Source organism: Phocoena sinus, chromosome 15 (assembly GCF_008692025.1).
Source record: "Phocoena sinus isolate mPhoSin1 chromosome 15, mPhoSin1.pri, whole genome shotgun sequence".
NCBI lineage: Eukaryota > Metazoa > Chordata > Mammalia > Artiodactyla > Phocoenidae > Phocoena > Phocoena sinus.
Window position 1 is genome coordinate 11,667,710 of NC_045777.1, and position 22,142 is coordinate 11,689,851.

The 22,142-nt window shown below is 42.1% G+C and overlaps 1 protein-coding gene across 6 annotated transcripts in view; it reads right to left on the reverse strand.

The window, feature by feature from the left end:
- SLC9A8 (solute carrier family 9 member A8) overlaps positions 1-22,142 on the reverse strand; it is a 68,809-nt gene that overhangs the window by 39,440 nt on the left and 7,227 nt on the right. For all 6 annotated transcript variants that reach the window (XR_004345750.1, XR_004345749.1, XM_032604928.1 and 3 more), the window contains exons 3-4: positions 20,715-20,795; positions 5,334-5,392 (exon numbers count right to left, since the gene is read on the reverse strand). Coding sequence is in view for 4 of the 6 variants with exons in the window: in XM_032604928.1 (XP_032460819.1) it covers positions 5,334-5,392; positions 20,715-20,795 (140 nt within the window). In the remaining 2 variants the exon portion in view is untranslated. The remainder of the gene's footprint in view (positions 1-5,333; positions 5,393-20,714; positions 20,796-22,142) is intronic.

The following is a 22,142-nucleotide window of genomic DNA, read 5'->3' on the forward strand; positions in this document are numbered from 1 at the left end:
TTAAACCACCACCTGATAATAAAACCAAACAAAAGGAGAGACAAAAACAAACAAATATACAAAAACCTCAAAACATGCATTTAAAAATGTAAGACAAATGATTTTAAAAGGTGACCAGCAAAATAAATAGCAGAATGAACCACTTCCAAACATACAGCGGTACGCTTTTTATTCTTTGCTAAGGAAAGAAAACGAATTTTAATATAGAAAACATTTCAATTCAAATAGAACACTTTCAAAAACAAGTCCACAAATTGGATTCCTCCAGGAAAAAGGTTAACGGTAAGCCCTAAAACAATCCACTTAGAGGAAGAGTAAACCCTACTCATGTTTAAAATAGCCCTGCCTTTTCTCTGCATGTCATAGACAACTATGTCATTTTCCTAAATCTGATGTGATGAAACAGTCCTCACCTGATGCCCTTGCAACCTGGGACATGGCTATAAAGCGAGCCCCTTGCCATGCTTTCAGATTCAAATATTAAGTACCATTATGAAAGGTATTTTTAGAATATGGCCACCTTTGGGGGGAATGGAATAATAATTTCATCTTCTATAGTAATACAGTTCTCTAGTTGTTGGTGGATTGGGGGAAAATACATACTGGTTCTCAAACCCAAAATGACTACAGGTAATACGCAGTCTATTTAATACTGCAAAATAAGGCCCTTTTCATATGAAAACTTCTATGTCACAATCTTGACAGTCTGACTTCTTGTCAAAATCCCTATTCAAAAGAATGATAAATGTATCCTTACAAATGTACGGCTGTTACCATAAAGACTAAATAACATTCAAAAAAGGCTCAAAATAGAAGCAAATGATGACTTCTGAAAATGCCTTATTAAGTCTTAAAATAACCGCCTGTATCACAAGCTCATGACTCAGACTGGGGCCATGTGAAAAGAAATGGGCCGATCTCTGTGCTTTGTGGGGCAAGATATTCGCAGGATCTGTGCAGTTAGGCCACTGCAGAGACTCTGCGAGTTTCAGAAACAAAACACCCCCTGGGAAAAAGGAGAACCCACTTGCAGTGGGTTCACAGTGTCCTCTCCTCCCAATTCATGTGACCTGGAACCTCAAAATGCGACCTGATTTGAAAATAGGGACTTTGCAGATGGAATTAAGAGAAGAATCACAGCTGAGATCATACTGGATTAGGGTGGGCCCTAAACCCAATGACAGTGTCCTTAAGAGACAGAAAGGGACACACAGACACAGAGGTGAAGGCACATGAGGACAGACTGAAGCAGAGACAGGAGTTAGGCTGCCATCACCAAGGAATGCCTGGGACCACCTGAAGCCGGAAGAGGCAGCGAAGGACTCTCCCCTAGGGCCTGGATTCGCTCCCTTGAGGGAGTGTGGCCCTGCCAACACCTTGATTTCAGACTTCTGGCCTCTAGAACTATGAGAGAACAAATCTCTGCTGTTTTAAGCCACCCAATTTGTGGTAATTCGTTACAGAAGCCACAGGAAATGCACACACCACCTTACAGTGAACAGTGTTACAGAAAGATCCCAGGTTCCTTTGGGCAGTATCTCCCCTAAAGTGATCTGATGTGGTTTTAGGTGGTACTTGAGCAATGTGTGTCGAATACCACTGACCCCACGGATTGAGAAAGTCAGCCCTTTTTGATTCTTTCTCAATCCCAATTAAGTCAGACGCGTCAGTTTGGTGCTACCGTGTTAAGCCTCTCTCCAATACGCTGATCCCCTTTTTTGACAGAGGACAGGTTTGTCCTCAGAGGCTTCAGCAAGCAAATGTACCACTTTGTTTTTATCGTATTTATTTATAAAAACAATATTGGTTTCCCACTTAAAACAGTATTATAATGTTTCCTTTAAAATAAATGTATATAGTACACCAACGTTCATAGCAGCATTATTCACGACAGTCAAAAGGTGGAAACAACCCCAGGGCCCATCAACAGATGAATGGATAAACAAAGTGTCGTATATACTGACCATGGAATATTATTCAGCCATAAAAAGGAAACAAGTTATGACACAGGCTACAAAGTGGATGAACCTTAAAAACATCATGCTAGGGCTTCCCTGGTGGCGCAGTGGTTAAGAGTCCGCCTGCCGATGCAGGGGACATGGGTTCGTGCCCTGGTCTGGGAAGATCCCACATGCTGCAGAGCAGCTAGGCCCGTGAGCCATGGCCGCTGAGCCTGTGCATCCGGAGCCTGTGCTCCACAGCGGGAGAGGCCACACCAGTGAGAGGCCCACGTACCGCAAAAACAAAACAAAACAGAAAAAACACATCATGCTAAGTATTGATAAAATAAGCCAGATAAAAAAGGACAAATATTATATGATTCCACCCATTTGAGGTACCTAGAATAGGTAAATTCATAAACACAGAAAGTAGAATAGGGGCTACTAAAAAAATAGAAAATACTAAGAAAAATAGAAAGTAGAAAACAAAGTAGGGAGAGAGGAATAGGGAATTGTTTAATGGGTAGAGTTTCCGTCTGGGATGATGAAAAAATTCTGGAAATAGATGTGATGATTAAACAACATTGTAAATGTATTTAATGCCACTGAATTGTACACTTAAAAATGGCTAAAATGCTAAATTTTATGTTACGTATATTTTACCACAATAAAAGCTTTTAAAAAACTGTTGTAAAGACTTATATACATAAAAAAGCAAGTTGACTTAAAGAAACATATTAAGCATATGACAATATAGGTAGAAGGCAGGCCCAGCAGGAAAGTCTGGAAAGAAAACACCCAGCAACTTCACTGTTTTTCTTACCTCCCCTGTTCCCTGCAGCACCCAGTTTCCAAACAGATCCTACTTCCTGCTTTGGCTTCCACAAACACCTGCTCCTCCAGAAAGCCTGCCCAATGGTTTTACCCTAAAAACCTCACCCGTTTCTGAGGTCAAGCACTGGTTGTCTAGATGGCTCTTCAGGGCACTTAATTACATTCACCACCCAACTCTGGTTCACTCATCTATACTATTAAATATATTATTTAACTTGAAAACTAACATCTGTTGAAAAATAAATTTAATAATACCGAAGCATATAAAACTAAAAGTAAAAGATAACCTTTCCTCCTCCTGCTCGAAGAAGGGATCATACAGCATTCCCTAGGGCTGCAGCTGCACTCAGTGCCTTGGATCTCTGCTGTGGGGAATGTGGGCCTGGTGTTGAGAGAGCTTCTGCTTCTTTGAGAGAAGCTAGAAGTTCAAATTTTTATGTGAGGACTTCCCTGGTGGCGCAGTGGTTAAGAATCCGCCTGCCAATGCAGGGGACACAGGCTTGAGCCCTGGTCCGGGAAGATCCCACATGCCTTGGGGCAACTAAGCCCGTGAGCCACAACTACTGAGCCCGCATGCCATAACTACTGAAGCCTGCGTGACTAGAGCCCGTGCTCCACAACAAGAGAAGCCTGCTCATGACATCGAAGAGTAGCCCCCACTCACTACAACTAGAGAAAGCCCGCGCACAGCAACGAAGACCCAATGCAGCCAAAAATAAAAACTTTAATTAATTTTTTAAAAAGATTACAAATTAAGCAGTTTAAAATATTTTTTAAAAATCCATGTGAAATTTCTAGAATTTTGTATAGATTAATAACATTTAAAATAAAACTGGGGGCACAGTTCTTGAGGCGCTAACCTACTGTGTTCCCCCTTTGCCTGGCAAAGAAATAAAGCCACTCTTTCTTTCTCCTCCATGAAAAACAAAATAAAACAAAACAAAAAACTTAATGATTTTTTAATTGTTTTAAAATCGATTCCAATTTTTTTTTTTGATTCCAATTTTGATCAATTGATTTTAAATCAAACAAAATGTGTTAGCAGGTGGTATTTACACATCAGGCTCTATCTAGTCTAAGAGTTGAGAAAGAGTGTACAGTCAGTTGCTCCTGCCCTAGAATGAGCCACTGTGAGGGGGGTTAAACTGAACCAGTTGAGCTTCATATACAGCATGCTCCAGTGGGGCCTGCTTAGCTCCTTCCCCAGCTGAGGGTAGCTCTAGAAATATTCCAAGCTCAATGTACATTTTGAGAATTCATTTAATAAAATATATCCTGAATATTATTTATAACAGCTTCAAATTGTGTTTTGCATCAGACCATGAGGCTTGTTTTGCAAATTTTTTTTTTTTTAATTTACTTATTTCTTTATGTTTGGCTGCATTGGGTCTTCGTTGCCGTGTGTGGGCTTTGGGCTTTCTCTAGTTGTGGTGAGCGGGGGCTACTCTTCGTTGCGGTGCGCAGGCTTCTCATTGTGGTGGGCTTCTCTTGTTGCGGAGCACAGGCTCTAGGTGCACAGGCTTCAGTAATTGTGGCTCGCAGGCCCTAGAGCATAGGCTCAGTAGTTGTGGTGCACGGGCTTAGTTGCTCCACGGCATGTGGGATCTTCCCGGACCAGAGCTCAAACCGGTGTCCCCTGCACTGGCAGGCGGATTCTTAACCACTGCGTCACCAGGGAAGCCCTTTTTTGCAAATTTATACTCTACAGTTCCACGGATAAATTAACCCTCACACCTAGGAGCTCAAATGTGACACATTTTAACCATACAATTCTTTTAATATTTTGAAATGGACCTTATTTCCCTCCACAAAATCAGTTTTGTTACACACTTGTTAAACTCCCTACTTGACACAGATGCTCAAAGTTTAAGCTGAAACTTGAGTTTCAATTAGTCCTTGGACCTCACGCTCTAATGACCATTGTGTGAACGTAAGGGTGGGAACATCCACAAGTGAGGACAAGTGGCAGAGAAAATACAGAACACATAGGACCAGAGGGTCTGGACACAAGAGCCAACCCAACCGCTCTCTAGCTCTGTGATGTTAGACATGTCCCAACCTCTCAGAGGTCACTTTCTTCATCTGTAAAAACGGGGATAATACGTGGTCAATCTACCTCCATGGTTGTCATGAGGATGACAAAAGCTACAGTATATAAAGCATTCTGTAAGGTCTACAGTGCTGGGCAGATATGTCTTATTGGGCTCAGCTGTCAGAATGGAATTAGGAGCAATAAACATTGTTTAATGTTAAATGCTAATTAGAGCCCTGTATACAGCAAGTTAGTCTAAGATTATAAAAATGCAAGTAAATAACAAAACATGGCATTGAATGCTCCTATGTTAATTTGAAACAGTATGAGATTTATGCTTTTTCAAAAAACTCAGATGTAAAGATATCAACCCTAATCTACCAGAATGTTAAAAAATTAATGGGACAATATAAACTTCACTGACAGTCAAGGAATGATAAGAAAGCCACCATAATCAGTGTTACTAAACTTAAGAACCAATAAAAATTGTAAATATGTTAAAAAAAAGAACAATTGGGTAAACCTACCTTCCAATTTGCCAGTTTTTTAAACTCTATAACTTTTATAACTGCTCCCATGAGAATACCTAGAAGAGAAAATGTAAAGTTTAACAAAAATTTAAGACATAAGAAAGATTACTTAGGTTTATTATTCTAAAGAAACTGATTATTATTACGTCTCTAAATGGCATCTATGAATTTCTGCGTTTTACGTCTGAAAACATTAAGAATGGAAATTAGTGTGGAGTTTTATGAATCACGTGAGTTTCTCACTTGCATCTCAGGCAAACATACTATAAAGAAGTCTAGGGCTTCCCTGGTGGCGCACTGGTTGAGAGTCTGCCTGCCAATGCAGGGCACACGGGTTCGTGCCCCGGTCTGGGAAGATCCCACATGCCGCGGAGTGGCTGGGCCCGTAAGCCATGGCCGCTAAGTCTGCGCGTCTGGAGCCTGTGCTCCGCAACGGGAGAGGCCACAACAGTGACAGGCCCGCGTACCGCAAAAAAAAAAAAAAAAAAAAAAAAAAAGTCTACAAATATCTGGGGGTGGGGGTGGGGGGAGGGGTGAAAAAACTTTACAAAACAAGACCTAGGGATAGTTTGCCTGGCATGGAAGATTTAAGCATCTGTCATTCTTGCTATATCCACTCATTTTCGATTTGAAATGGCAGAAAGCTAAGTTTGCCCTGTACTACTTATTCCTACCATTTTCAAAAAGGAATCCAAGATCACTTTCTCAGGCTCAGATGGTAGCTCTATGTAGAGTATTTAGTTAAGAGTTAAAGCCCCAATGCTGAAAATAACCTAAAGTGAAAATTCTGTGAAATTCCTGGAACAAAACAGACCATCTTAGTTCAGGCATGTTTCCACAGAGCTGACAGGCTCATTACTCTCTCATAAGGAACCTACCAAAAATAATTCTCGAAGAAGCATCATGGGTACAATTTATGATTGCTCTGTTACTCACTAGATTAATGATTCTTAACCCTGTGGCCTCATCAGAATCATCATGGGAGCTTTTTATGAAATAAAGACACCTGAGCAGAACTTGGGATCTGCAAAATAGCAATCTCTGGTAGGGGCTGATACAAAGCAAGGCTGAAGACCACTATCATAGATGCTTAAAGATAGACTTCCCTTTTGGACTTCCCTGGTGGCGCAGTGGTTAAGAATCCGCCTGCCAATGCAGGGGACACGGGTTCGATCCCTGGTCCGGGAAGATCCCACATACCACGGAGCAACTAAGCCCGTGTGGCATAACTACTGAGCCTGTGCTCTAGAGCCCACAAGCCACAACTACTGAAGCCCACGTGCCTAGAGCCCGTGCTCCACAACAAGAGAAGCCACTGCAATGACAAGTCCGCTCACCGCAACCAAGAGTAGCCCCCGCTTGCTGCAACAAGAGAAAAGCCCGCATACAGCAATGAAGACCCAATGCAGCCAAAAAAACAGACTTCCCTTACCCCTAGAGGGGAAGGAGCTTCTTCCCATCAACAACAGAAAGCTGATGAAACACACCTTATTGGGTGGGGTGAGAAGAAAATACAAAAACACAGATGTTTATTAGGAAAAGAAGCTGCACTAACACTAATTGTCATGGGGAAGGAGGGGTTTGAGGTGAAGAGAGGATCAGTTAATTTTAACTTTATAAACCTACTATTTGTATTGTTATATATTAGTAAAAGACCAACAAAACTGGTTTTTTTTTTTGCAGTACACGGGCCTCTCACTGTTGTGGCCTCTCCCGTTGCGGAGCACAGGCTCCGGACGTGCAGGCTCAGCGGCCATGGCTCACGGGCCTACCCACTCCACAGCATGTGGGATCTTCCCGGACTGGGGCACGAACCCGTGTCCCCTGCATCGGCAGGCAGACTCTCAACCACTGCACCACCAGGGAAGCACAACAAAACTCTTTTGATAAAAAGGATATAAGACGAAATAGGTCTGAGCTATAAAGGGAATCAATGATCAATGACATTTTCAGAACAGTAATTGTACATTCACTTCCATGTGACATGAAAGCACTGATTCTAACCCCTCTCTAGAGTTCCCCAGTTGCTTCCTTTTTCTTATATTTTTAAACTGTGTATATATTTTAAGGAGTTTTCATACAATTTTTTTTTTTTTTTTTTTTTTTTTTTTTTTTCAGTATGTGGGCCTCTCCCTGTTGCGGCCTTTCCCGTTGAGGAGCACAGGCTCCGGACGCGCAGGCTCAGCGGCCATGGCCCACGGGCCCAGCCGCTCCGCGGCACGTGGGATCCCCCCGGACGGGGCACGAACCCGTGTCCCCTGCATCGGCAGGCGGACTCTCAACCACTGCGCCACCGGGGAAGCCCCATACAATTTTTTATTAACCGGATAGTTCATGAATACTTTGTAAAATGTTATAAATAAGACAAAAGTCCCTTTTGATGAAATCCCACCCCCACTAGTTCTCTCTCTCCCTGCCCCAAGGTAACCAAGCATCTTGATAAGTCTGGGGGCTATTCTACCAGACCCTTCTCTATGCTCTTACATATCTATATTTACCATACAGTACTAGGGGGTGTGTGTATGTAACACATGGCACACATGTGTATTTATATAAAACTTATGGTACTATAATGCATCTTTTTTTTTTCTTGTTTTTGGCTGCCCGGCACGTGGGATCTTAGTTCCCAGACCTGGGATCGAACCTGTGCCCCCTGCAATGGAAGCACACGGGACCGCCAGAGAAGTCCTATAGCAGGTAGTTTCTACTACCTGCTATCTTGCTCAGTGTTATGATCAGGGGTGACTACATATAGATCTGTCTCATTCCTTTTTAACAGCTCTACAGCACAGCATAAAGATGCCACAGATTGAATAGACATTTCTCCAAAGAAGATATACAAATGGCCAATAAGCACAGGAAAAGACGCTCCACATCATTAGTCATTAGGGAAATGGAAATCAAAACCACAATGAGACACCAGTTCATACCCACTAGGACAGCTGTAACTTTTTTTAAATGGAAAATAAGTGTTGGCAAGGATATAGAGAAACTGGAACCCTTAATACATCAATGGTGGAAAAGTAAAATGGCACAACTTCTGTAGAAACGTTTGGCAATTCCTCAAAAAGTAAAACAGAATTACCATATGACCCAGCAATTCTACAAAGGAGAATAGAAAACCTATGCTCGTACAGAAACTTGTATGTGGATGTTCATAACAGCATTATTAGCCCAAAGGTGGAAACAACGCAAATGTCCACCAACTGATGAATGGATCAACAAAATGTGGTATATCCACACAATGGAATGTTATCCGGCAGTAAAAAAGAATGAAGTACTGACACATATTGCAATGTGTGGATGAATCTTGAAAACATGCTAAGTAAAAGAAGCCAGACACAAAAGACATCTTTTATGATCCACTGATATGAAATATTCAGAATTGAATATTTCAGAAACCATTTCTGAAATATTCAGAAACCATTTCTGTCTCTATAGAGACAAAGGCAAATCTATAGATTGCCTTTGTCTCTATAGAGACAGAAATGGTTTCCTGGGGTTGGGGAGGAGAGTTTCAGGGATGATAGCTAGAGGGTATGGGGCTTCTTTTTGGGGTGATGAAATGTTCTAAAATTGTTGTCATGGTTGCACAACTCCGTGAATATACTAAAACCCTGAACTGTACGTTTAAAACGAGTAACTTGCATGGCATGTGAATTATATCACAATAAAACGGTCACCCCACCCTCACCCCCGAAAGGCCAGAGCGTATGGTTCCATTCATATGAAATGTCCAGAACAGACAAATCTAGAGACAGGAGGTAGGTTAGTGGTTGCCAGTGGAAAGGGGAGGGGGAAAATGGGCAGTGACTGCTAATGTGCAGAGAGTATCTTTTTGAGGTGATAAAAACGTTCTGGAATTAAGATAGTGGTGATGGTTGCACAACCCTGTAAATATACTGAAAAGCACTGAATTCTACACTTTAAATTTATAAAGTTTATGTTATATAAATTCTACTTTACTGTTTAAAAAATTTTATTGAAGTATAGTTGATTTTCGCTGTCATGTCAGTTTCAGGTAAACATATATATATATATATATTATTTTTTTCAGATTATTTTCCCTTACAGATTATAAAATATTGAGTATAGTTCCCTATGCTATATAGTAGGTCCTTGTTGGTGCGTATGTGTTAATCCCAACCTCCTAATTTATCCCTCCCCTCCATTTTAATTTTTTTAAGTCACTATCTTTTTAATGTTCCCCCAATGATGGCTGTCTCTAACTGTCTGCCATTAACAGCTGCAGTGAACATGCTTGTATGTGCCTCTTTGTGTAAGAGTATCTCCCTAGGGCAGATCCAGAGACAGTGAATGGCATGAGCATTTTTATCTCTGAAAACGTTGCCAAACTGTCCTCCAAAGTGGCTGTGCCGGTTTACACCCCTTGCACCAAAGCATCCTCACCAACCCTGGAAAATCATCAGACTTTAACACTTCTGCCAGTATGAGGGGCAAGAAATTGTACTTTAAGGTTTCGATTTGCATTTACAGTCAACCTGCACTCAGTAATCATTCCTGATCACTAGGGAAGTTGGAACTTTTTTCATGATTTCAGATTTAATTTTTAAAGCTAGTGTTTTTCTGGGCTACTAAACCTCAACTTTCTTTTTCCTTTGTAAATGGACACCAAAAACGTTAATACTATGATCAATGCTTTTGTAATTAATACACATGAAGCAATTACATTTGAGAATCAGTGATTATTCTATTGCCTAAGCTTGTTTCTATATTATTATCAATGAGGCATTGGAAAGCTTTGTAAAATACAATATGATATTACTACTATTACTATTATTACTATTACATGAGTAATCCTTTTGAAATGTCCTAGGACTGAACTATGGTACAACATTAAATTGGCAAACTCCTCCTTTACCTTTTGAGATTAAGGTTCAAAGTTAGGTCAAATCAACCTAGTGTCCAGGAGAAATTAATTTATACCATACAACCAGACACCCTGGGAATAATACCCTAGATACAATTTTGTATATTCCTATCAGTTAAAAGAATATGAGCATGCACCTTCAAGTTACAAATTTTTATTTTATTATTATAAAAAAAGTGCTGCTATATTAATGTATTTTAAAATAACACAGGGAATTGGCTGTCCAGTGGTTAGGATTCCACACTTTCACTGCAAAGGGCCCAGGTTCAATCCCTGGTTGGGGAACTAAGATCCCACAAGCTGTGCGACACAGCCAAAAATTAATAAAATAAATAACACAAAAAACAGAGATTGTAAGGGAGATTCAAATTAAATAGAAACGTAAGTTCTAATATTTCCTTTTGCCTCCTATGGATCTTCATACACACACCTCATTATGGATGCCACTGGATTAAGTCAAAGGATCAGGAGTAATTCATAATTATTTGTTGAGACCCTTCTCCCAGGATCTGTCAGGTTAAATTATTCTTACTCCTCAAGAGAATGCTCCAGACAGGAAGGCTCAAGAGAGCCTCTTCTGACAGCTCAGGGCCAGCAAGTGACAGTGGACTGCTGCCTCCTGGGTGCCTTCTACCAGCTCTGGACAATGAGACACAGGGAGACTGCATTACTGCTACGAACTGCTAACACCCTTCCCACTCCCAGGATGCACTGCTGGTCTACCATTATCGCTGTAAAATACAAGTATTCCTGAATATGAACAGTACAGGAAAGTGCCTAAAATGTATCAAGTATAATAATCAGGTTACAAAACAGTATGTAGAACATGATGCTAGTTCCCTTAAAAGTATATGTATATGCACACACATTTATTAATTTGCATTGTGTTAAAAAGAAACACACACACACACTGTGGTGCTAGGCACTGTGCTACTGTATACAATATACTTTATTTAAGCTCATTCTCACGATTACCCTACAAGGTAATAAACCATAATAATATAAATGATAATAATATTAATAGCAGCAGCTAACAGTTATTGATTACTTAGCAGGTAGGCATTACACTAAGTGATTTCTATGCATTGCCCAGTTAATATCTGCAGTCCTATGAAGTGAAGGCTTTGTCACCTGCATTTTACAGGTGAGGAAACCGAGGCTAAGGACAAACATCACTGAGCTAGTAAATAGCAGATCCAGAATTGTTTTAAAAATGAATTACTTTATTTTTTACTTGATTATGTAACAGATGCCTATGGTACAAAATTTGAAAGGTATAAGAGAGTATGCAGTGAAAACTTAAGTCTCTGTTCCATTCTTGTTTTTTTCTCCTTCCCGTAGACCACAAACGTTACCAGTTTCTTGGTTATACTGTACATTTCTGCTGAGAGTGTCTGTATGTTTAAAATTATATACATGCATATGCATGTACATATAAAATAAATTTTAAAACAAATGGTAATACAGTATTTACACTATTCTGAATTTTTTTTTAACTCACCACTACCTCTTAGAAACTATTCCATATCAACACATAAAGAGCTTCCTCAAACTTTTTGTTTTGTTAGTGGCTGCAGTGTATTCCACTGTGCCATCTAATATGTCCCCTTGTAATGAGCGCTCAGGTGTTCTCCAGGCTTCTGCTATCACTGCCATTGCCATCTGAGTAAATACATCATTCCACATGTGTGAGCGTATCCACAGACAAAACTCCTGAAAGAGGGGCTGCTGGGTCAAGGGTACAGGCATTTTTAATTTTGTAAAGAGCTCATCAGCTGCCTTCTGTGGTAGATGCTGTGAGGCTCGCCCACTCCCCTTCACTGGGCCCATCTGTGGGAGCTGCTGTGCGTGTTGGCTGCTAAGTGCTCACGGCTGTCCCCTTCTCCAGAAAACTGCCCTTAGCCGCCGAGAGGCACCTCATCATGGAAGCTGTGCCCGCCCCACACCAGCTCATAGTCAATGACTAACTGATGGGGGGTCCACAAGTCCCACCCCCTTGGTTTAAGGAGAGACAGACTCCGCTGGGTGTTCTTGCCCCAGAGCCCTCCTGCTGAGGCTAGGCCAGGCCTACCTTGAGATCACACCCAACGTTTGGCTTTCACCTTCCCTGGTCTTGTTGACTCCCTCCCTTACAGATTTGCTCTTGAAGAGCACCCCTCAACACATTACCTATCCCCAAACCCCTGTCTCAGATTCTGCTTTTAGGGAACCAACCTAAGACCACTGGTTCCAGGAGTGGAGTGGTCAAAGGAAGCAAACTCGAGGATGGGGTTCTGGAGTTGGACCACTCAGCAGCTTCCGGGCAAAGAGGATCCCAACACTGCAGGTAAAATACTGCTAGTCCCTCACCGGGGGTAGCAGTGCCATTGCTAAGACCTTCACTTGTGGCAGACTGGATCGGGACACTGGTGGAGGAGGCAAGGGCTCATGCAGTATCTCTGGTGTTAAAGAGGTTATGATGGAAATAATAACTGTAAGAAAAGTGGAATTGTGGTTGTTGCTGAGTGCCACTGATGCTCTGAAAAAAAGAAAACAAAAGGCCCAAACAATCACCAACTTTAAGCAAACGGTGAGAGTCAGAGGGCCTCCTTGGCAGCATTGAAACAGACCCTCATCTCCTGCAGCTGGAGTGCCTCTAGAGCTGAAGACTGGGCACAGGTCTTAACTGCAAGAGTGGCAGATCTTCAGAGAATGCTGAACTCAAGATGATAAATCTCCTATGCCTTCTCCTAGCAGGTCCCTGATAAGGAAGAAGTGGGGCTCAGACATGGGATAGGGGTGCCTAGGGAGATGCACATGAGCACCTTTAACCCTCAGGTTCCCGTGGACCTTCTAGGCCTGCAGAAGCGGCCCCTACCACCCCATTGGAATACAGAGCTCCCAGGTTATTTCAAGATTACACAGATGCCCCAAATGAGGCAAGGGCCTTAGGTTAACTACTGCTTCCTGCATAATATAGTCCCCAAGAACACAGACCATATGGACGTTCCACAGGACAATACAGTGGTCCACTACTGACATCATGCTAATGTACTGCGACAAGCATGAAGTGGTGAGGAGACGTCTTGGTAAGACACATATGCTTCAGAGGATAGAGTTTCAGGGGCCTGCACATCTGGGAAGAATTCAGAGGTCAAGTGGTCTGAAGCACACCAAGACATTGCCTCCAAGTAAAGGAAAAGGTCTGCCCCTTCTACTGTAATAAAGAAGCACAGGGCTTCCCTGGTGGTGCAGTGGTTGAGAGTCCGCCTGCCGATGCAGGGGACACGGGTTTGTGCCCCGGTCGGGGAGATCCCACATGCCGCGGAGCGGGTAGGCCCGTGAGCCATGGCCGCTGAGCCTGCGTGTCCGGAGCCTGTGCTCCGCACCGGGAGAGGCCACAACAGTGAGAGGCCCATGTACCGCAAAAAAAAAAAAAAAAAGAAGCACAATGCTTGGTAGGCCTTCTCCAGGTTTTGGAGGCAATATATTCCCCACTTGAGAAAACTATTCAACACTTCAACCCATTTATTGGATTTTGAGAGACTGATGGTTTTGAGTGAGGCCCAAAACAATTAGCTGCAGTTCAAGCAGCTCTGCTGCTTTCGCCATACGATCTGGTGGACCCCATGGAACTGGAAGTATCTGGTAGGAAGGGAGGCCGGCAAGCCCCAATAGGAGGGTCGCTCAGCATAGATCCCTAGGGCTCTGGAGCAAGGTCATGCCATTTGCAGAAGAGACACATATACCACTCAAAAAACTCCCAAGGGAAAAACACGAAAAAGCTCCTGGCATGCTATTGGGCCGTGGTAGAGACAGAGCATCTGAGCATGGGACGTCAAGTGCCCAGGTGGCCAGAATCATCTTTCATAAGTTGGGTTGCCATACCTGCCGTCAGGCTAGGTGGGCCCAGGAGCAATCCATTTTAAGATGGAAGTGTTACATTAGCCATCAGACTTGTGCCGATCTAAAAGGCACAAGTATGCTTTACTTGTGGCCCAGACCTCTATGTCATCTTTAGCTGTTACAGCAACATCTCTCTCAGCTCAGCTCCTACATACGGCCTCATGGGGAGCTCTTTAAGACCAGCTGACAGAGGAGAAAAAAAAAACCCACGCGTGGTTCATGAAACACTCGGCCAGCCTCTGATGTTGGCCACTTCAGCGTCTGTGCAATGGGCTCATGAGCACAGTAGCCATGATGGCAGACATGGAAGCTGCGCAGGGCCCCTACGGCATGAACTCCCTCTCACCAAGGCTGCTCTGCAGCCATTGCCACCGCTGAATGTATGACTAGAGAGCCACAGAGATCAACACTCATCACCTGGTGTGGTACCGTCCCTTGAGAAGACCAGCCAGCTGCATGATAGCACCTCGATTACATCAGACCCCTTCCATCCTGGAAAGGGCAGCAATTCATTCCGACTGAGGCTGACACATATGCTAGCACCACCGTCCCAGGGTCCATAAGTGTCTGAGCCACCAAAGTGGGATACTGCATAACAATATGTCAACAACATGTCAAACCAAGAGACTCACTTTTTGGCAAAGGAGGTGCCGAAGTGGGCTTGAGACATGGACACCACACGGTCCTATCCAGAAACTGCCAGCCAGCCAGAGTGGTAAATGGCCTCTTAAAAAAGAGCTGAGGGGCTTCCCCGGTGGCGCAGTGGTTAAGAATCCGCCTGCCAATTCAGGGGACACAGGTTTGAGCCCTGGTCCAGGAAGATCCCACATGCCGCAGAGCAACTGAGCCCGCGCACCCTAGAGACCGTGCTCTGCGATAAGAGAAGCCACCGCAATGAGAAGTCTGCGCACCGCAATGAAGAGCAGCCCCCGCTCACCACAACTAAAGAAAGCCCGCGCGCGGCAACGAAGACCCAACGCAGCCAAAAATAATTAAATAATAAAAATTAAAAAAAAAAAAAAAATGGAGCTGAGGCACCAGCTTGGAGGTGACATATTGTAAGGAATGGCGCACTCCTCCAGGGTGCGGTATACTCCTGAAACCAGTGGCCATTATAGGGTGGTACATCCCCAACAGGCAAGCATGGGTACAGCACACAATGGGTACACCACTCACCATCACTCTCAGCGACTCACTTAAGAGTGGGGATTCCTGCTTGGAGAATTTCTGCTTCCTCAGCCTGAAACTTTAGGCTCGGTGGGTTGAAAGAACCTGGCTCCCAGAAGGGGACATTTCCACCAGAGTTCACATAGTAAGAGTTACAATGGCTGCTGCCTGGTCACTTTGGGCTTTTTGTGCCAACAGACCAGCAGGCCTAGAAACAGGCTACCAAGGCTACCACATTGGCAGGGTGACTAACCCTGAATACCATGAGGAGACAGCCCTGCTACTACAGGATAGGGCAGAAAGGAATATAATTACTTACGTAATATGTTTTTAACCACAAATGATTTTTTGAAAATACTTTAAAATATTGTTAGCACATTTTGTTAGCTATAATCATAGAATCACTTACGCTATAATAAGGTGATTTTGAAATTCCAGTCCTTGATGCTGCTACCTATACTAAAATAGATACTCCAAAGATAGTATTCTGAAAGACAGAAGACCTGCCAGGAGAGAATCAGGACCCCAGAGCTGTCTCTCGGTTTTCTGGGGAAATGCTGTTTATATATTTTGTTTTTAAGGTAGCTTACTTTTTCAGTGGAATGTTATTCCTTTCTGTTCTGTTGAGAACGTTTATGTGGCGAAAGAGGAAATTTATAGAAATCAGCCCAGATGTAGCAAGTTTCCAAATGCAATCCTTTAACAACCTTTCTTCCTTTAAAGTTCAGACTACCTCACTATTCTGACATATCTAAAAGATTTAAGTATAAAATACAACTTTAAGATGAAAAAATGCTGAGCCAAGAGCAGATGACCATAAAACTAAGGAGAATCAGAGCAAGACTCCAGGCAAAAGCATATGCACTATTACACACGGAGCACACGTTTAGCTAACGGCAGCTAACGAGCAACAAGATGTTCCAAGAATAAACTGTCACCTCTGAGCCATGTTTCCGGAAACACAGAGGCTAAAAGTCTGCGCTAGCACTCTTCCTTGGAATGCGACAGACAGCCCGGAAAATCCTTAGAGTCTAATGTGATCATTTTGTCAATGTGACAACCAATTTTGGCCTCTACCTCTGAGACAGCTACTCTAATGCCAACAAATGAATGCCTGTTTCTTCTCTAACAAAAATCAAAGTACCTGAGACTCAGGGAGAGTTACCCATGGGACAGCTCAAGCTGCATCACAATTGGATTCTCACAGTCTAAAAAGTCAGGAAAGCTGTTAGAGTTACAGTCAGGATTCTTGCTTTAAGTTTTCTCTAAAAAAACCGTTTTTAGAACTTAAGTACAATTAGAATACAATCACTATATATATACTTTTTCCCAGAATTACCTTCAGTCAACAACTCAGGAACTGAGTGATTTTTTTTTCGTCTTCCACTCAAAACCCCCATTGACAAAAAGAGCCCTACTCTTAAAAAAAAGGAAAAATTTCAATCCTTTAGTCAAAACAAGGAGTTAATATAACTAAAAGCACAAACATAGTTAAGCAGGTTATGACAAGGAAGCACATTTGTGTACTCCTATTTATTCAATGATTCAATCAAATCCAGTTACAAGTTAAAATACGGTTTTTCTAACTATCAGCAGTATTCAGGCTAAACCCTGGCATTTTGTAGTCAAATTCCATTCTTAACCCCATTCAGGCCTTTCCTCACTCTACGATAAAGTATGACTATGAAAAAAAAAATTATTCCTATTTTTGCTATATACAACAGAGGACAGTAGGCAGTACAACTATTTCATTTTCATTCCTTACCAATTTCAGCCCAAAATATATGAACAGTGGATCAGCACTAGATGGCCAATAAAAATAAATATGTGAACTTTACTAATACATGGAAAGAACAGTAAGAAGTGAAGAACACAAAAAATGATTGAAGCTCAAACCAAGTCAAGTCATCTGATGGGCATGTGTGCGTCTACACGTGGTTTGGAAGAGAAGGAAGCATGATAAAAAGAGCTGGTTGTCAATGAAAAGGATTTTTCTTCTTTATAGCTAAGTGTGAAAAAATATATATATACATTTTTTAAAGGCCCGAACTACAGAATTCCCTAAGTATAGAAAGTATCTGAAAGCTTTGAACAAGGGCCAAGGAAATAGCTTTAGAACTTCATGTTGATACTATGCTTTTATAAAGAATGAAAAAAGTCTCGATTCATTTGAAAATACAATAAAATAGAAGAGCAGAAATGTGCTTTTTGAGTACAGATAGTCCTCTTCTATACCTACGATTTCTTAGGAACTCTGAATGCTTAACACAAAAGGCCAACAGTATCTCTAAATGACTGTGGACTAAAAAGTAACTTCTGGTTAGAAAAAGTAGGCTAGGAAAACTTACCCCTGAAAGAATGAAAACCCCATTTTCTCTGGCAGCTTCATCTAGATTCTTTTTTGGCACAAAAGTTGGAAATTCTTGAAACGGTGGATATCTCAATATTTTGTTACACTTTGCTCCAGTAGGAGAAAGAAGTTTTCCTTCCATTTACATAGCTTTATGAAATACAGAACTACTTTGATAGCTTTGTTAGCATTTCTAAATTTTAACCAAATGTCCTCTAATATAACAAAAAGTCCTTTCTGGACCCCAGTACTCTCCCTAGACGTGCTCTTAGTATTCCAATCACCTGAGTTAGCAAATAAGTACTGAAAGCAAGACTGACTTTCCATCACCCACTCCCAAGCCCCAGCTATATAGGCTACAGTTATTTGCGCAACATCAGCAAAGAAAGAAACCTTGTGGACGGACAGCCTTTGCTGACCCCCGGCACTGCTCCACTCCATGTCCAGTTCTGGGGTGGCCATTTGGTCAGACTTCATCCTACAACTTCTGGTGGAAGCAGGGGGAAGAGGAGGCCACCTTTCCCAGCGTGACTGCTACTGTAAGGACAGCAAGCCTGAAGCGGTCAAGTCTTACCATGTGGAGAGAGCCCGCCTTAGAGTGAAGCCAAAACAAAGGGAAGCACTGTTGAGAATGGAGAAAAACGGAGTCCGGGAGACTTGATCCAGCGAAGTCTGAAGCTGGCACCGCCTGTAGGTTTTTTGGTGCCATGAGCCAATGGGTGTGCAACTCCACCCACACCAATATCTGTTTTCTTTGAATCATTTTGAATTGATTTTGTCCATTGAATGGAAAGAGTCCTATATCAGTTAAGATGTTTTCCTCTGCAAGTAAAAGAACACCTGACTAAAAATGGCTTAAACAATGGATGTTTATTATCTCATGTAACAGGCAGCTCTGAGATAGGTAGTTTCAGGGCTATCAATTCTACAAAACAACAGTGCAGTCAAGAATCTGGGCTTCCCATCTGTCCCCTTGGCAAGCCTCAGCATTCTGGCTTCGTCTTTGAGCCACAGTGATTGCAAGATGGCTACCAGTGCTCCTGGCATCACATCCTCATACAACAGCATCAAAGGAAGGGGAAATTTCTCTTTTTATCAGAGAGGAAAAATGTTTCCAAAACTCCTCACCCCAGCACACTTCCCCTCAGTCTCACTGGCCAGACCTGGGTTTCACACTGCCTGCTGCCTCCACCCCTTTGAAACAACTACCACGATGGAGAAAACCAATCTTGACCTGGAGGAGGGGCCCACCTTCCTTGGCCACACTGTGGAAAGACACGGGGTCAAAGCGAGGGTTCTGTTTTCATGGAGGGGGAGTGGCCCTTAGGTAGGCACACAACAATGTCGCTGTAAGTCCTTGTACAAGCACTGGTGTTCAGTGACCCGCAGTTACTGAAACATTCAAGAGACAGTGAGGAACCTGACATTCCAAACCAAATTAAAGAACCACCACTTAAATTTCCATGTGCACAATACCTAAATACACACCAACTATAGGTCTTATTCTTAAGAAACTATGTAAACTGACCACAAAACTGTAACTTCCTTGCAGTGGCTTTTTAAGTCTTTACTGAATGCCCCAGAATAATAGGTATTAGATATATAGGTTATTTTCGAGGTGCCTAATATCAGGAAAGGAATGCTAACAAGTGATCCTCCTCTTCTTAGAGCTCTAAGGCTCTTGTTAACTAAGTCTGTTAGAATCTGCCAGGATGTGTAGCTGAAGAGACTGCTCAGTAGAGAGCAGGAACTCTGAGTAAAATTGATTTCTAACTCTTTACTGAAGATCAAAATTATCCAGTGGTACATCTTCCTTAAAATATGGCATCACCTGGGGGTTACGGGACTTAAATGAGATGGCAATGTGAAAGCTCATAGGCCAGAGCCTGGCACTTCGTAGTACTGTGAAGTCCAGGGAAAATATAGGAGGGGCTGAAACAGAGTAGTAGGGATGCTGGTACTGGTAGGGAAAGGAGAATGAACAGAGTCTGATCATTTATTTCTAAAGTTAACCTAAGCTGCTGCTATATTGCGAAAAATACTAAATACTATACTAAACCAGATCTAAGGCAAAGAAAATTAACTTATAAAGCACCAGTGGTGATAAGGAAAATTAAATATTATCAGTAGGCAAGTGGAAACTAGTAAAAGTAACTACAATATAATAGGCTGGTGAAAGCTTTGGCTGGCCTTAGTGAAACCCGATTTACTATCCCTTAAGCTTCCCTACCTACATCTTCATTTTAATACTTACTGAAAAGTAAGGTCCCTGCTTCATTAACCACTTCAATGAACTTACATGTGAGGTCAACTGTGATTACAGTGATTCATACATTCTAAATAGAGGCTAATTATCTTAACAGTTAATTGCCACAGGAAACAAAAGAGGGAAATATAAGTGAGGTAGAATGGAATGCTCTCTGAAGACCTCAGATCTGACTGACATTAAAGTGAGCCATTCCTCCATCCTAAACCTTAAAGTGAGAGCCTCTTCCGGCTGTAAAATTCAGTGATTCTATGAATTAACTGTCAATTCTTCGCCTTAGTCGAGTGACAGCACAGCCTAGTAGCAGACCTTAGAATAAACAGTGTGAATGTTCATTTCCAAAGCTAACCCAAACCATCGCTATATTGGGAAAGAATTTCTAAATATACTAAACCAGATCTACAAGGCAAAGAAAACTTATAAAGTATATATAATTTTATATATAAAATTAACTTAAAAAGCAGTGGTGATAAGAAAAAAATAAATATCATTGGTAGGCAACTTGAAACTAGAAATAAAGTAACTACAATATAATAAGCGGATAAAAGCCTTGGATGTGCCCTGAGGGTGGTTCTAGAAGTAGAAAGGGCTCTCAAGTTGGATAGAGGGGCTTCTATGTGACCTTTAGGAGGTCATCACCCCTGAGCCCCTAGTGTCCTCATCTGTAAAATGGGATCATAACACCCTCATGGCAGCTTGCAGTGACAATGAAATGAGCTCAGGTATACACCACATCTCTTGTGGTTCCTAGCACTTTGGAGGCACTCAAAAAGTGGTATAGTTAGTGCTTTTATTATAGGATCACCAATAAGCACTTACCTAAAGAGACAACAGCAACGCTCTCTGGCAAGAAATGTAATCTGTATCGGATCAGTAGATGCACCAATATGATGCAGATAGCTGTGGGAAAAAATAAGACTTTTTTTTTAAATTATTTTTTTAACATCTTTATTGGAGTATAATTGCTTAACAATGGTGTGTTAGTTTCTGCTTTATAACAAAGTGAATCAGCTATAGTATACATATATCCCCATATCTCCTCCCTCGTGCGTCTCCCTCCCACCCTCCCTAACCCACCCCTCTAGGTGGTCACAAAGCACTGAGCTGATCTCCCTATGCTATGCGCCTGCTTCCCACTAGCTATCTATTTTATATTTGGTAGTGTATATATGTCCATGCCACTCTCACTTTGCCCCAGCTTACCCTTCCCCCTCCCCATGTCCTCAAGTCCATTCTCTACGTCTTTTCTTCGTCTTTATTCCTGTCCTGCCCCTAGAAAACAGCCCAACTTTGAATGATAAACACCAAGTCCAAGGCAGGGGTTAGTTCTAGGAGGCTGCCAGGGAAATGGACAACTGACAATGACACAGTAAACTTCAGCTGTATTTTCAATTTCTTATTTCTTAACCAGGAGGTAGTTGCATGGTGTTCACTACATATTCTCCGTATTTCTTTACATGCCTGAACCAGTTTGTTTTCCAGTTGTTGAAAGAGCAACAGACATCTACCGCTATTCTAAGTTGTAAACCTTATACACCCACTTAAAATTATTCAAATTTCCCTGATTCTGAGAAATGATCCTCAATGGTGAGGAGGAAGTTAATGAAATCAATCACTTTTATGCAACTAGAGCTGCAAAAGAATGTATGTTGACACAAAGTATCTTGCCACCACATGATCTCTTTTAATGCAGAAGGAAGTAAGGGTGTTTTAAAAAACAGAACAAAGTTAATATTGGTTTGGTGATAAGAGCATCAGAGACCTGAAGACGGGGTGTTTGCTCCCCAGATAGGTACTGGGGCTCCCACTGATTGAGGGCTTCCCATGAGCCAGGCACTGTACCGAGCACTTCCCAAACGCTGTCTCATTTGACCCTCAACACCCCTCTCTGAATGAGCTGTTATCACCACTACCTCCTTTGATTCAAGATAAAAGCTGAGGCTTAGAGAGCTCACACCGCTGGTAGACGCCACAGGGTTGAGCTTAATTCCAACCCTGTGCCCTTAATCCTGGGCACCCACCACCTCCCTCCCTGCAGCCTTCATTCCTCAACCAGCAAAATAAGAATAACGTCTGACTTTCCTCACAGGGGTGTTGTCATGAAAGAAAAGAAACAGAAAGATGTAAAACTATTTGAAAGGAATACATATTTCTGAACAACAACAAAAAAAGCACACTTTTGCATAAATAACTCCTAAATGTAATTTCAAGACCCAAATGTTAGTGTGCATGTCTTTTTCTCTTACT